The sequence below is a fragment of the Anomaloglossus baeobatrachus genome, chromosome 4 (genome assembly GCF_048569485.1).
Source record: "Anomaloglossus baeobatrachus isolate aAnoBae1 chromosome 4, aAnoBae1.hap1, whole genome shotgun sequence".
Classification (NCBI taxonomy): Eukaryota; Metazoa; Chordata; class Amphibia; order Anura; family Aromobatidae; genus Anomaloglossus; species Anomaloglossus baeobatrachus.
This window is the reverse complement of record NC_134356.1, coordinates 93,839,718-93,854,654: the sequence shown is the minus strand read 5'-3', so window position 1 is coordinate 93,854,654 and position 14,937 is coordinate 93,839,718. Positions and strand designations below refer to the sequence as shown.

At 47.8% G+C, this 14,937-nt stretch overlaps 1 protein-coding gene across 1 annotated transcript in view; it reads left to right on the top strand.

The window, feature by feature from the left end:
• Positions 1-5,549: 5,549 nt before the first annotated feature.
• Positions 5,550-14,937, top strand: part of CAMLG (calcium modulating ligand) — a 33,124-nt gene continuing 23,736 nt past the window's right edge. The window contains exon 1 of the mRNA XM_075344467.1: positions 5,550-5,799. Within this exon, the coding sequence (XP_075200582.1) occupies positions 5,658-5,799 (142 nt within the window). The 5' untranslated portion in view covers positions 5,550-5,657. The remainder of the gene's footprint in view (positions 5,800-14,937) is intronic.

Below are 14,937 nucleotides of genomic sequence, written 5' to 3'. Positions count from 1 at the left end.
ATGCAGTGCCGAAGCCATGGTACTGTATCCTCAATGCAGAATGCCCGCAGGATATCCGCAGGACATTCCGCTGTGCATCCGCAGCATGTAAACAGACAAAAGTTGTGCTGTGGTTTTCTGGGAGCTTCTGCGGAATGTCCTGCGGATATAACCGCAGGACACTGTCCCCATGGGCACATAACCTTAGACTTCCTTGATCACATGTTGTAAGGAACCCAATCACATCTGCTCCTCTCATATTTAAGCTGGAGGAAATCTACCAATGCCAACTATAGTTAATGCTTTTTTTATTCTGTGAGTTGTAGTGTCCGAGACTAGCTGGAGAAGGAGTTGCTTTGTGCTTGGTGTTACCCATCATCTTGTTGTTTCCACCCTGCTCTTGTTTTCTTCCTAATCTCTTATTGTCTTATACCTCTGTGTGTGCTGTGTGACATATTTTTGGTTTCCACTGTTTGTCTATTTCTGTGGGTTAAATTACACTCCTGTCTTGCCCCCGGGGATAGAAACTAAATCTCTCTCCTCCACTCTCTCTCTCTCTCTCTCTCTACTTCTCACCACTGAAATCATTAACTGACACATAATCTTCTTATACTAGAAATGTCCTTCATTGCCTATAGCAACCAATCAGAGCTCCTTGACCTGTAACAAAATAGAAGCAGACCTGTGAGTGGTTGCTATAGGCCACCTGATAAATATCCAGACTCACTATCAAAACAGCCAATACATTGTCTCATAAAACCCCACAAAATTAGTATACAGGTAAGATCATGTGACTTAAATCAGCCTCTACAACAGCATTGACTAAACATCACCACCAAAATAAAATTAACTTACACAAAAGCTTCTTATACTAAGAATGTTCCTCATTGTCTATAGCAACCAATCTGAGCTCCTTGTCCTGTAATAAAATAGAAGCAGAGATGTGATTGGTTGCTATAGGCCACCTGATAAATATCCAGGGTAACGGTCAAAAAAGCCAATATATTACCTCAAACATCCATACAGTGTGTGTGTGTGTGTGTGTGTCTCCTTCTTTTTGTCCGTGTGTCTCTGTGTGTGTCTCTCTTTCTCTGTGTGTCTTTTTGTGTAGGTGTCTCTTTCTGAGTAGGTGTATCTGTGTGTGCCTCTTTCTATGTCCATAATAGGAGTCTATAATGACAGATCTGTACACAGATCCATTGACTTTAATGTAAACAGTTTTTTTGTGAAATGACTGTAAAGCGCGGGGTTAATGTTTCCCCTCAAAAAATAGTCCATGACGTTCCTTGAATCAAATGAGGTGGCTGTGCAAAATTTTGTGATTGTAAATGAGGCGGTGTGGATTCCTTTAGCGGACACACACACACACACATACATACATTCAGCTTTAGATATTAGATATACAGTACAGACCAAAATTTTGGACACACCTTCTCATCTCTAGAACAACTGTTAAGAGGAGACTTTGTGCAGCAGGCCTTCATGGTAAAATAGCTGCTAGGAAACCACTGCTAAGGACAGGCAACAAGCAGAAGAGACTTGTTTGGGCTAAAGAACACAAGGAATGGACATTAGACCAGTGAAAATCTGTGCTTTGGTCTGATGAGTCCAAATTTGAGATCTTTAAATCCAACCACCGTGTCTTTGTCGAAAAGGTGACCGGATGGACTCTACATGGCTGGTTCCCACCGTGAAGCATGGAGGAGGAGGTGTGATGGTGTGGGGGTGCTTTGCTAGTGACACTGTTGGGGATATATTTAAAATTGAAGGCATACAGAACCAGCATGGCTACCACAGCATCTTGCAGCGGCGTGCTATGCCATCCGGTTTGCGTTTAGTTGGACCATCATTTATTTTTCAACAGGACAATGACCCCAAACACACCTCCAGGCTGTGTAAGGGCTATTTGACTAAGGGTATGTGCGCACGTTGCTTTTTACCTGCTTTTTACCTGCTTTTTTGCTGCTTTTTCTTCTGCGCTGTTTAATGCCAAAATAGATGTGTTCTTCTATTCAAGCAAAGTCTATGGGAATTTGGGTTTCTTGTTCACACTATGTTGTTCAAAATGCTGCCTTTTTGTGGCAGAACTTTGGTCAAAAACTCAGCTTTGCAGTGCAAAACCCAAATGGCAAAAACAATTGACATGTTGCTTCTTTGAAAAGCTGAGTTTTTGACCAAAGTTCTGCCTCAAAAAGGCAGCATTTTGAACAACATAGTGTGAACAAGAAACCCAAATTCCCATAGACTTTGCTTGAATAGAAGAACACATCCATTTTGGCATTAAACAGCGCAGAAGAAAAAGCAGCAAAAAAGCAGGTAAAAATCAGGTAAAAAGCAACGTGCGCACATACCCTAAGAAGGAGAGTGATGGGGTGCTACACCAGATGACCTGGTCTCCACAGTCACCAGACCTGAACCCAATCGAGATGGTTTGGGGAGAGCTGGACCGCAGAATGAAGGCAAAAGGGCCAAAAATGGCTAAGCATCTCTGTGAACTCCTTCAAGACTGTTGGAAAACCATTTCCGGTGACTACTTCTTGAAACTCATCAAGAGAATGCCAAGAGTGTGCAAAGTAGTAATGAAAGCAACAGGTGGCTACTGTGAAGAACCTAGAATATAAGACATATTTTCAGTTGTTTCACACTAGAGTCCTGAAAATAAAGAAAACTCATTGAATGAGAAGGTGTGTCCAAACTTTTGGTTCTGTTATATATATATATATATATATATATATATATATATATATATATATATATATATATATATATATATATATATATATATATATATATATACACACACACACTGTATATACAGTGGCACCTTGGTTTAAGAGTAACTTGGTTTGAGAGCGTTTTGCAAGACAAGCAAAGCTTTTTTAAAAATTTGTAACTTGGTTTAAGAGCAGTGCTTTGTGATTACACTTCCGATTCTGTCCTTTCACTGCGTTCTGACCCGCTCTGGAGGTAACTTTCTGTCCATATGTACTGTTTACTGTATACAGTATACCATTGCACAGTACAGTATATACTATATAGCATATCTATCAGTTTGCATTTATGCATACAGTACTGTACTCTTTGGCTAACCAGTACAGCACATTGCTTATACTGTACTTCCCGGACACACCAACAATTCTATTGTAAGCTAATGTAAAGTTTAATTTGTTTGACATGGTTTTTATTGTATTGCACAGTATTTTGTATTAGTGTACTGTAATAATTGTATATGAACACATTATTATGTATTACTGTAATATGTTTGTATACATACAGTAAATATTTTTGGGTTGTAGAACGAATTTTCTTTGTTTCAATTATTTCTTATGGGGAAATTTGCTTTGATTTAAGAGTAACTTGGTTTAAGAGCGCACGCCCGGAACCAATTATGCTCATAATCCGAGGTTCCACTGAAATATATATATATATATGTATGTATATGTATGTATATGTATATATACACACATATACACACATTTTATATATATATATATATATATATATATATATATATATATATATATATATATATATATATATATATATATATATATATATATATGTGTGTATGTATATGTCCAAGGTCATGAAGGGGTTAAATGGGTTGCCCACTACTTTAACATTGCTGGCCTATCCCTGGAGGCAACTGCTATCAGACAGGGCAGCTTTGGACCTGAGCATTTCTGGCCGCCTGCATATCCCAGCCACTAAACACAGCTGATTGGCAGGGGATCAATGTCATCAATGTTAGGCTATGTCCGCACGTTGCGTCGGTGTACCTGCAGTTTATTCTGCACGTTTTCCTTCCCTTGGTTTTTGACCAAATGGCTTTTGACAATTTTTTAGCGCTAAAAACGCATGCGTTTTTACCGCGTTTTTAGTGGGTTTTTAGCGCTTTTTACCTGCGTTTTCACCTGCGTTTCTGCAGATGCGTTTTTGAGATCAAGACACTGAGAAATAAAGTTGAATTAGTCAAAAAGAATGAAAAAAGAGAAAGAAAGTATAAAATGAACTTTTAATAAAATTATATGGGAAATTATCATTTTTAATGTAATAATAGTGGTTATGCACATTTTAACAGAAAAATAGCTAAAGTTTATTATTTTTTAACATTTAAATTTTCGGTTATTGTGTGTGTGTAAAGGAACATTAGAACCCATTAATTTTTGCCCAGAAAAGCATGCGTTTTTGGAGCCAAAAACGCAGGTGAAAAGCAGGTAAAAAGCATGAAAAACGCAGGAATTGTGATTTTGGTTGCTTTTTGCCATTTCTCATTGACTCCAATGTTAAGGAAACGCTGCAGAAATGGCAAAAACAACTGACATGCTGCTTCTTTTTCAGCATGGTTTTTGACCACAAATATGCAAATTAAACGCTGCAGAAAAAAAAGCAAAGTGAAGACAGGATTTCTGCTTTTCCCATAGACTTTGCTGGAAATCAAAAACGCATGCATTTTTGCCCAAAAACGCTGCTGCCAAAAACGCTGCAGAAACGCGGTAAAAAACGCAACGTGCGAACATAGCCTTAAAGTAGTGGACAAGCCCTCTTTAAGATTATCATTTTGAGCAGGAATAAGATGTGCAAAATTAATTTAAAAAACGCATGCCACTTAGTGAATCTGGGGAATCTTCTCAGATGCCTGTGCCTCTGTGCGCATCTCCAGAAATGTTACTCCAGCTGCCAATGTAATTAATTGTGAGCTTTTTCTCAAGATGGAATGATATAAGTAGAACGGTGGCTCAGTGGTTAGCACTGTTGCTTTGCAGTGATGGGGTCCTGGGCTCAAATCTCACCAAGGAGAACATCTGCAAGGAGTTTATATGTTCTCCCCGTGTTTGCGTGGGTTTCCTTTGGGTTCTCCGGTTTCCTCACACAGTTCAGAGACATACAGATAGGGAATTTAGATTGTGAGTCCCAATGGGGACAGTGACGATCACATCAGTAAAGAGCTGTGGAATTAAAAGTGCAATATATGTGAGTAAATATAAAAATGTCCTCTTGACACACAAAAGACAAGCTGTCACTCAGCTCCATCAATGGAAAAATTTAAAAAAAAAAAAGCTGGTCTGAGCAACAGGAGCCTGACCCAAATTTTCTTTTTTTTTTTTTTTTAAACAAATGTCAGAGTTTTTAATAACCGCTAAAATATAAAAATCCCATAGCGTTGGCAATGGCGCAACCATACTGACAGGAAGAATCATCTTGTCAAGAAATGTCCCTGCAAAATGGAAGAGTGAAAGCTAAAAAACAATGACGGAAAGCTCTGGGAAGAAAGGGAGGAATAATGACAGCACAAAAACACTGAACAATGGCCCAGGTCAAGAAAATGGTTAAAATATGGCGTTTTGTTTATCAATGTGAAAGTACTGAGAGAAGATGAACGATGTCCTGGGTGCAAATAGGGAGAACTCACAGTGTGAGCAGCAAAAGAACATACTCTGTGATTGACAGCAGCTTCTCCAACCAAACACCCAGAAAGAGGTGCGAGGCGGCTGCGGGATGGGAGGCTGCAGGGACACACTACAAACCTGCGTAATCCACTACCAACCACAAGATGGCGCCGCTTCGGGGCTGTGTCATTTACGTCATCAGAAGGCGCCGCTACCGACAGCGATGTGAGCAGCTTATTGTGTGTTCCGTACTGAGCAAGGTGGCGAGAGACTACACACTGACCCAGGATGGCGACAAATGGAGACTTCGGCACCGACCTGACAATGACCGCGTCACAAAGGAGAGCGGAGATCCGGCGGAGGAAGCTGATGAATAATTCCGAGGAGAGGATGAACAGGATAATGGGCATCCACAAGCCGGCAAGCAGCGGTGCGAGCCTGTACTGGGGTGCATGGCACAGAGAGAGGGCAGGCAGGAAGGGAGGCAAAGCAGGCAGGGCTGGTCCTCACTGCGTGAGAGCCTGTACTGGGGTGCATGGCACTGTGAGGGAGCCGGGCAGGCAGGGCTGGTCCTCACTGCAGTGCGAAGCCGGGTGCATATGAGGAAGCCAGGCAGGCAGGGCTGGACATCACTGCGGTGCGAGCCTTGTAGTTGTATATGTATGTATGTATATGGCGCAGTGAAGGAGCCAGGCAGGCAAGGTTGGCCTTCCCTGCAGTGCGAGCCTTTTAGCCAGGTGTATAGCACAGTGAGGGAGCAGGGCCGGCAGGCAAGGCAGGTCCTCATGGTGGTGCAAGCCTTCTATTTGTGTGTATGGCACAGTGAGGGAGCCGAGTAGGCAGGCAGGGCTGGTCCTCACAGTGGTGCAGACCTTTTAGCTGGATGTATAGCACAGTAAGGCTGCTTTCACACATCAGTTTTTTGCAATCAGGCACAATCCAGCGCTTTGCAGAAAAAACACATCCGTTTTTTTTTTCCGCCGGGTGCGTTTTTTCCTCAGACTTTTATTAGTGCCGGATTGTGCCGTATGTACTCCTGTTTGATCCGGTTTTTGCCGGTTGCGGCAAAAATCGTCACGCCGGTGGCCGCACAGGACGCAGAGAGGAACGTTTTTTGCCAGCGGCAAAAAACTGCATAGCGCCGCATGGTGCATAATGAAAGTCAATGCACGCCGAATCCGGTGGCATGCATCAAACGCCGGAAGCATGTACCGGATTCGGTTTTTACTTCTGAGCATGCCCAGAAGTGATATAAATTCATTGCTTGTAAGAAAATCACTCACTCTCTCTCAAACTTTCTCACTCACTGACTCATTCACTCACTCTGACTCACCGATCATCATCTCGGCGCTGCACGGCTGTCACACTGCTGGCGGCTTCTCCTGATTTGAAAATGCCGGCCGCCCATTATTCAATCTTGTATTCACTGCTTTCCCCGCCCACTGGCGCCTATGATTAGTTGCAGTCAGACACGCCCCCACGCTGAGTGACAGCTGTCTCACTGCAGCCAATCACAGCCGCCGGTGGGCGGGTCTATATCTTGCAGTAAAATAAATAAAAAAAAACAATGTGCAGTTCCCCCAATTTTGATACCAGCCAAGATAAAGCCACATGGGTGAAGGCTGGTATTTTCAGGATGGGGAGCCCCACGTTATGGGGAACCCCCCAGCCTAACAATATCAGTCAGCAGCCACCCGGAATTGCCGCATCCATTATATGCGACAGTCCCGGGACTCTACCCGGCTCATCCCGAATTGCCCTGGTGCGGTGACAATCAGGGTAATAACAGGGTAATCATGGCAGGCGTCTATGAGACACCCCCAATGATTAACCTGTAAGTGGAAGTAAATAAACACACCCAAAAAAATACTTTATTTGGAATAAAAAACACCCTCTTTCACCATTTTATTAAAATCCCAAACACCCCTCCAGGTCCGGCGTAATCCACAGAGGTCCCGCGACGCTATCAGCTCTGCTACATGAAGCTGACAGGAGCAGTAGTAGAACACTGCCGCTCTCTATCAGCTCCACGCAGCAACTGAAGTGAATCGCGCTGTCAGCGGGGACGTCACTGAGGTAATGCCTGTGTGTGTGTGTGTGGTGATGATGGGGGCTGTAGTGCCTGTGTGTGCGGTGATGATGCGTGCGGGAGTGTCTGCGTGTGCAGTGATGATGCGTGTGGCAGTGCCTGCGTGTGCGGTGATGATGCGTGTGGGAGTGCCTGCGTGTGCGGTGATGATGCGTGCGGGAGTGCCTGCGTGTGCGGTGATGATGCGTGCGGGAGTGCCTGCGTGTGCGGTGATGATGCGTGCGGGAGTGCCTGCGTGTGCGGTGATGATGCGTGCGGGAGTGCCTGCATGTGCGGTGATGCGTGTGTGTGTGTGATGATGATGCGTGCGGGAGTGCCTACGTGTGCGGTGATGCCTCTGTGTGTGTGATGATGCGTGCGGGAATGCCTGCGTGTGCGGTGATGCCTGCGTGTGCGGTGATGATGCGTGCGGGAGTGCCTGCGTGTGCGGTGATGATGCGTGCGGGAGTGCCTGCGTGTGCGGTGATGATGCGTGCGGGAGTGCCTGCGTGTGCGGTGATGATGCGTGCGGGAGTGCCTGCGTGTGCGGTGATGATGCGTGCGGGAGTGCCTGCGTGTGCGGTGATGATGCGTGCGGGAGTGCCTGCGTGTGCGGTGATGATGCGTGCGGGAGTGCCTGCGTGTGCGGTGATGATGCGTGCGGGAGTGCCTGCGTGTGCGGTGATGATGCGTGCGGGAGTGCCTGCGTGTGCGGTGATGATGCGTGCGGGAGTGCCTGCGTGTGCGGTGATGATGCGTGCGGGAGTGCCTGCGTGTGCGGTGATGATGCGTGCGGGAGTGCCTGCGTGTGCGGTGATGATGCGTGCGGGAGTGCCTGCGTGTGCGGTGATGATGCATGCGGGAGTGCCTGCGTGTGCGGTGATGATGCGTGCGGGAGTGCCTGTGTGTGTGGTGATGCCTGTGTGTGTGATGATGATGCGTGCGGGAGTGCCTGCGTGTACGGTGATGCCTGTGTGTGTGTGTGTGATGATGATGCGTGCGGGAGTGCCTACGTGTGCGGTGATGCCTGTGTGTGTGTGATGATGCATGCGGGAATGCCTGCATGTGCGATGATGCCTGTGTGTGCGGTGATGATGCGTGCAGGAGTGCCTGCGTGTGCGGTGATGCCTGTGTGTGCGGTGATGTGTGCAGGAGTGCCGGCGTGTGCGGTGATGCCTGTGTGTGTGTGATGATGATGATGCGTGCGGGAGTGCCTGTGTGTGCGGTGATGATGCGTGCGGGAGTGCCTGCATCTGCTGTGATGATGCGTGCGGGAGTGCCTGCGTGTGCGGTGATACCTGTGTGTGTGATGATGATGCGTGCGGGAGTGCCTGCATGTGCGGTGATGCCTGTGTGTGATGATGCGTGCGGGAGTGCCTACGTGTGCGGTGATGCCTGTGTGTGCGGTGATGATGCGTGCGGGAGTGCCTGCGTGTGCGGTGATGATGCGTGCGGGAGTGCCTGCGTGTGCGGTGATGATGCGTGCGGGAGTGCCTGCGTGTGCGGTGATGATGCGTGCGGGAGTGCCTGCGTGTGCGGTGATGATGCGTGCGGGAGTGCCTGCGTGTGCGGTGATGATGCGTGCGGGAGTGCCTGCGTGTGCGGTGATGATGCGTGCGGGAGTGCCTGCGTCTGCGGTGATGATGCGTGCGGGAGTGCCTGCATGTGCGGTGATGCCTGTGTGTGTGTGATGATGATGCGTGCGGGAGTGCCTGCGTGTACGGTGATGCCTGTGTGTGTGTGATGATGATGCGTGCGGGAGTGCCTGCGTGTGCGGTGATGCCTGCGTGTGCGGTGATGCCTGTGTGTGCGGTGATGATGCGTGCGGGAGTGCCTGCGTGTGCGGTGATGCCTGTGTGTGCGGTGATGATGTGTGCGGGAGTGCCTGCGTGTGCGGTGATGCCTGTGTGTGTGTGATGATGATGCGTGCGGGAGTGCCTGTGTGTGCGGTGATGATGCGTGCGGGAGTGCCTGCATGTGCGGTGATGCCTGTGTGTGTGTGTGATGATGATGCATGCGGGAGTGCCTACGTGTGCGGTGATGCCTGTGTGTGCGGTGATGATGCGTGCGGGAATGCCTGTGTGTGCGGTGAAGATGTGTGCGGGAGTGCCTGCGTGTGCGGTGATGCCTGTGTGTGATGATGCGTGCGGGAGTGCCTGTGTGTGCGGTGATGATGCGTGCAGGAGTGCCTGCGTGTGCGGTGATGCCTGTGTGTGTGTGTGTGTGTGATGATGCGTGCGGGAGTGCCTGTGTGTGCGGTGATGATGCGTGCGGGAGTGCCTGCGTGTGCGGTGATGCCTGTGTGTGTGTGTTATGATGCGTGCGGGAGTGCCTGTGTGTGCGGTGATGATGCGTGCGGGAGTGCCTGTGTGTGCGGTGATGTTGGGGTCTCTCCCTCAGCTTAAAAAAATAAATAAATAAATCCGTTTTTTTACCCGATCGTCGCATCAGTTTTTATACAATCTGAGACGGATCCATTGCATCAGGCCCAAACTGGATTGTGCCTGATTGCAAAAAACTGATGTGTGAAAGTAGCCTTAGGGAGCAGGGCCGGCAGGCAAGGCTGGTCCTCATGGGGGAGCAAGCCTTCTATTTGTGTGTATGGCACAGAGAGGGAGCTGAGTAGGCAGGCAGGGCTGGTCCTCACAGCGGTGCAGACCTTGTAGCCTGGTGTATGGCACAGTAAGGGGGCAGGGGCTGGTCATCACTGCGGTGCGAACCTTGTAGTTGTGTGTGTGTGTGTGTGTGTATGGCACTGTGAGGGAGCTAGGCAGGCAAGCTTGGTCCTCCCTGCAGTGTGAGCCTTTTAGCCAGGTGTATGGCACAGTAAGGGAGTAGAGCTGGCAGGCAAGGCTGGTCCTCATGGTGGTGCAAGCCTTCTATTCGTGTGTATGGCAGTGAGGGAGTCAGGTAGGCAGGCAGGGCTGATCCTCACTGTGGTGCAGACCTTGTAGCCTGGTGTATGGCCAGTAAGGGGGCAGGGGCTGGTCCTCGCTGAGGTGCGAGCCTTATAGACGGGAATATGGCACAGTGAGGGAGCTAGGCAGGCAGCCTCACTGTGGTGCGGTCCGCACTTGCCCAGACATGGATGGCAGACTGACCTTCTAGAGGTGCAGTGTTTAGTATTAAAACTGGAGGCTTTTGAAATGATGATGGTGTGAATTGTCGATCTGCGCTGGGAACCAGAATCAGAACTCATTTGGTATAAGTGGATCCCAGCCATCACAATATTTGCACCCTGTTTGCCCCATCTGGATAGAGCGGTGGTCGCTGACACAGGCGCGTGCTGTACTGGAGATCTCGGTCCTGTATACTTTGAGTGGCAGTAATCTGCTTGCATTCGTGGTTGGGGGGGAACCATGCCCTTGCAGTCGATAGGCCCCTACTAATCTAGCACTTATCTGTTATACTGTTGGTAGGTGATCACTTTTACTCACCCACCCTTAGGTCAGTTTTCCCTCGTCTGCAGCTCGTGGACCCTGTGATTTGTGGCTTATTATATGCCAGGTTGATGCATAGTGAGGGGGGGGTACAAATTATGTGGCAATCCCTTTAGAAATAGACTTTTATTAATAATCCCTTAAAAGCAACCCAAAAAACAATGTCACCAAAAAGTAAAGAAATTATTAAAAAGGGTAGAATAACAAAAAGTACACCTACATCACATTACCCCAATAGGGAATTATACCCATGTAACCTCTCTAATAAGGTGCAGATTTAGATCACTCAGTGGTGTACTCCCTGTTATGGGATTAGGAAAGAATACATATCCCCAAAAAATCCCATAATCTGAAAACAGATAAAAGGGCACATCCCTACTAAGTAGGGTTTAAATTGCCAACTCCCAAAATACGGACATAAATAGGTCAGGAGGACTTGATGCAGAATGACAGACATTGCAGTAACACAATTAGTGCATTATATATAAGTGATGAGAATCACACTTCCCTGTAGTTGGTGCTCGCTAGCACGGACTCAACGCGTTTCCCCGCCTGTACTCGGTTCACCAGGAGGCTAGGGGGAGAAAGATAATTACAGGGTTCAGGAGAAAGAATCAACCATGGTAAGAAACTTACAGCTTGATGCATAATCAACAAGTCTAGCAAACTGCTATGAAGAGAAGGTTTCCAGATGGTGATTTTTAGGCTGGAATCACACTTGCAAGTGTAAAATCGGTCCGATTCTCATGCTAGAAAGTCGGACAATTTCTGTTCACATTTCATCAGTGTGCTGTCAGTGTGCAATCAGTTTTTACCCTCAGCATCTGCTATTCATGTACTGTTATGTACAGGAGCATTTACAGTGTTCTCTGCCACATGCGTGAAATGTATTGAGAAAAACTGATGTCACTAGGATGGTGTATATGCCGTCCGTGTGACATCATTGCCTCATTGATTAACATGGGTCCGAGTGCAATGCGAGATTTTCTCGCATTGCACTCGTGCGAGTTAATCGCAAGTGTTAAGCCGGCCTCAGAAGTAGCCCCACATAAGAGAAAAGTTTGAAGAAGAGATAAATATGGTAAATTGGGGATAATATGCAACTGCCAGTTAGAGGGAAGCTTGACGCCGGATGTGGTAGTGGAGGCTGTGCTTGACGCCGGATGTGGTAGTGGAGGCTGTGCTTGACGCCGGATGTGGTAGTGGAGGCTGTGCTTGACGCCGGATGTGGTTGTGGAGGCTGTGCTTGACGCCGGATGTGGTTGTGGAGGCTGTGCTTGACGCCGGATGTGGTTGTGGAGGCTGTGCTTGACGCCGGATGTGGTTGTGGAGGCTGTGCTTGACGCCGGATGTGGTTGTGGAGGCTGTGCTTGACGCCGGATGTGGTTGTGGAGGCTGTGCTTGACGCCGGATGTGGTTGTGGAGGCTGTGCTTGACGCCGGATGTGGTTGTGGAGGCTGTGCTTGACGCCGGATGTGGTTGTGGAGGCTGTGCTTGACGCCGGATGTGGTTGTGGAGGCTGTGCTTGACGCCGGATGTGGTTGTGGAGGCTGTGCTTGACGCCGGATGTGGTTGTGGAGGCTGTGCTTGACGCCGGATGTGGTTGTGGAGGCTGTGCTTGACGCCGGATGTGGTTGTGGAGGCTGTGCTTGACGCCGGATGTGGTTGTGGAGGCTGTGCTTGACGCCGGATGTGGTTGTGGAGGCTGTGCTTGACGCCGGATGTGGTTGTGGAGGCTGTGCTTGACGCCGGATGTGGTTGTGGAGGCTGTGCTTGACGCCGGATGTGGTTGTGGAGGCTGTGCTTGACGCCGGATGTGGTTGTGGAGGCTGTGCTTGACGCCGGATGTGGTTGTGGAGGCTGTGCTTGACGCCGGATGTGGTTGTGGAGGCTGTGCTTGACGCCGGATGTGGTTGTGGAGGCTGTGCTTGACGCCGGATGTGGTTGTGGAGGCTGTGCTTGACGCCGGATGTGGTTGTGGAGGCTGTGCTTGACGCCGGATGTGGTTGTGGAGGCTGTGCTTGACGCCGGATGTGGTAGTGGAGGCTGTGCTTGCTTGATACGAAAATACCGAATTGGGGTAGAGTAGGAACCTTTGTATGTCAGTATATTGCCTATAAGGCACACAGTTTTGGTGTGCTTTCTACGGGGAAGTTTTGTCTGTCATCATACCAATAATGTGCGGCTCTGGGTGTCATTACTGTCGGGGAGAAGTGCGCTGGATGTGGTCCCAACCATCTCTCAGAGCTGAATATGGCTCTCAAGGCAAGAAAGGTTGGGGACCATTGCTTTAGGCTATGCTCAGATTGGCTTTTTTCCGTCAGTGAAAAAACATGCGTTTTAAATAAAATGTTAATTTTTGAAACTCTGTAGAGAATTCTCTGCAGGCATTGACTGCCTGAGGTCTGGAAGCCATGGATGTCACCTAATGCTGGGTATACTCCTTTGTGATGTATTGACACCTTTACTGTAGCTGACTTCAGTTGTTGCTTGTTTGTTGGTCTTTCTGCCTATAGAGAACCAGCCATCAGGATTTTCATATAGTAAAGCCAGTGCTATACTGTTCCTAGGATGCTGAATGTAAGCATAGCTTCAATTCTGAGATTGGACGTTTTATTTTAGAAATATGTGGAAGTAAACTTAGAGCCATGCATTGCTACTTGATTGACAGGTGCAACAGGGGTGGGAATATGTGGGTTGGGTTTTGCAAATTAATCCCACCTCTGTCTGTTGCCTGGCCCTGGTAGATACTAGACTGTATGGGCTCCTTCCAGGTATGAGTCGTTTCTGTCATGTGATAGGGGAGTGTTCGAAATGCAGCCCATACAGTCCAACACCTACAGAGGCCAGGCAAGTGGCAGGAAAAGACAGCAAATCCCGACCCACATATTCCCGTCCTGTTGCACCTGTCAATCAAATAACCGTGCATTGCTGGAACTTTACTTGCACATATTTGTGAAATAAAACCTCCAATCTCAGAACTGAAGGCATGGTTACATTCAGCATCTCAGCGCCAGTATAGCACTGGCTTTACTTTTATAGGTGGAAATTCTGATTGTTGGTTCTCTTTAAGTTATGTCTTAAGCGTGTGAATTGAAACCTGATGGAGTTGAGATCTGGTGATTGGCTTAGCCGTTGCAGAAGATTCCACTTCTTTGTCTTTAAAAAAAACCTCATGGTGCGCTTTTACAGTATGTTTTAGGTCATTATCCATCTGTATTGTGAAGCGCTGTCCAATCTACCTTGCTGCATTTGGTTAACGTTTAGCAGAAAATATCGCCCTGTACACTTTTCATCCGGTTGCTTCTGTCCTCAGGTTTTTCCCATATAAAATATGGCCAGCAGCTGTAAGCCCTCTGGATTGCTGTATATATGTCCCCAATCCACTCTGCAGGGCAAAAATAAAAAACTTTTGTTATACTCTCTAACAGAACTGAACGGTCCGATGGGCGTCTCTAGTCTTGATCCGTCGCTACCTCTCTTCTTGCGATTGCCGTCCTCCTTCCCTGCTTCTTGTGGCTGACGCATCCCATGTCATCACACAGTATCTTCCATCATCCTTCTGCACAGGTGAACTTTTTTGCCCTGCTAAGGACAGAACGAAGTATGGTAATGTGCTTGAAAGGCGAAAGGGCGCTAGCACATAAGCACTACAATACTTTGCTCTACCCTCAGCAGGGCAGAGAGAAGGGCACCTTCCCAGGAGCCTAATGGAGGACACTGTGTGGAGGACACAGGACACGTCATCCACACAAAGTAGGGAAGGAGGATGGCAATCATAAAGGAGGAGGAGGCGCCGGAACAAGACTACAGATGCCCATTGGACTGCACCGCCTCGGAGGTGAGTACAATAACATTTAAATTGTTTTGCCCTACAAAGCATATTGGGGACATATATGCAGCATTCTAGCATGCTGTAACACAGGGCTTACAGGTGCTGGCATTACTTTATATGGGGAAAACCTGGTGACAGGTGCTCGTTAAGGACAGGAATTTAAAGGGCTTGTCCACAAGCAAAGTACATTTTAATTAATAGCTCTTATAATAATAAGTTCCACAA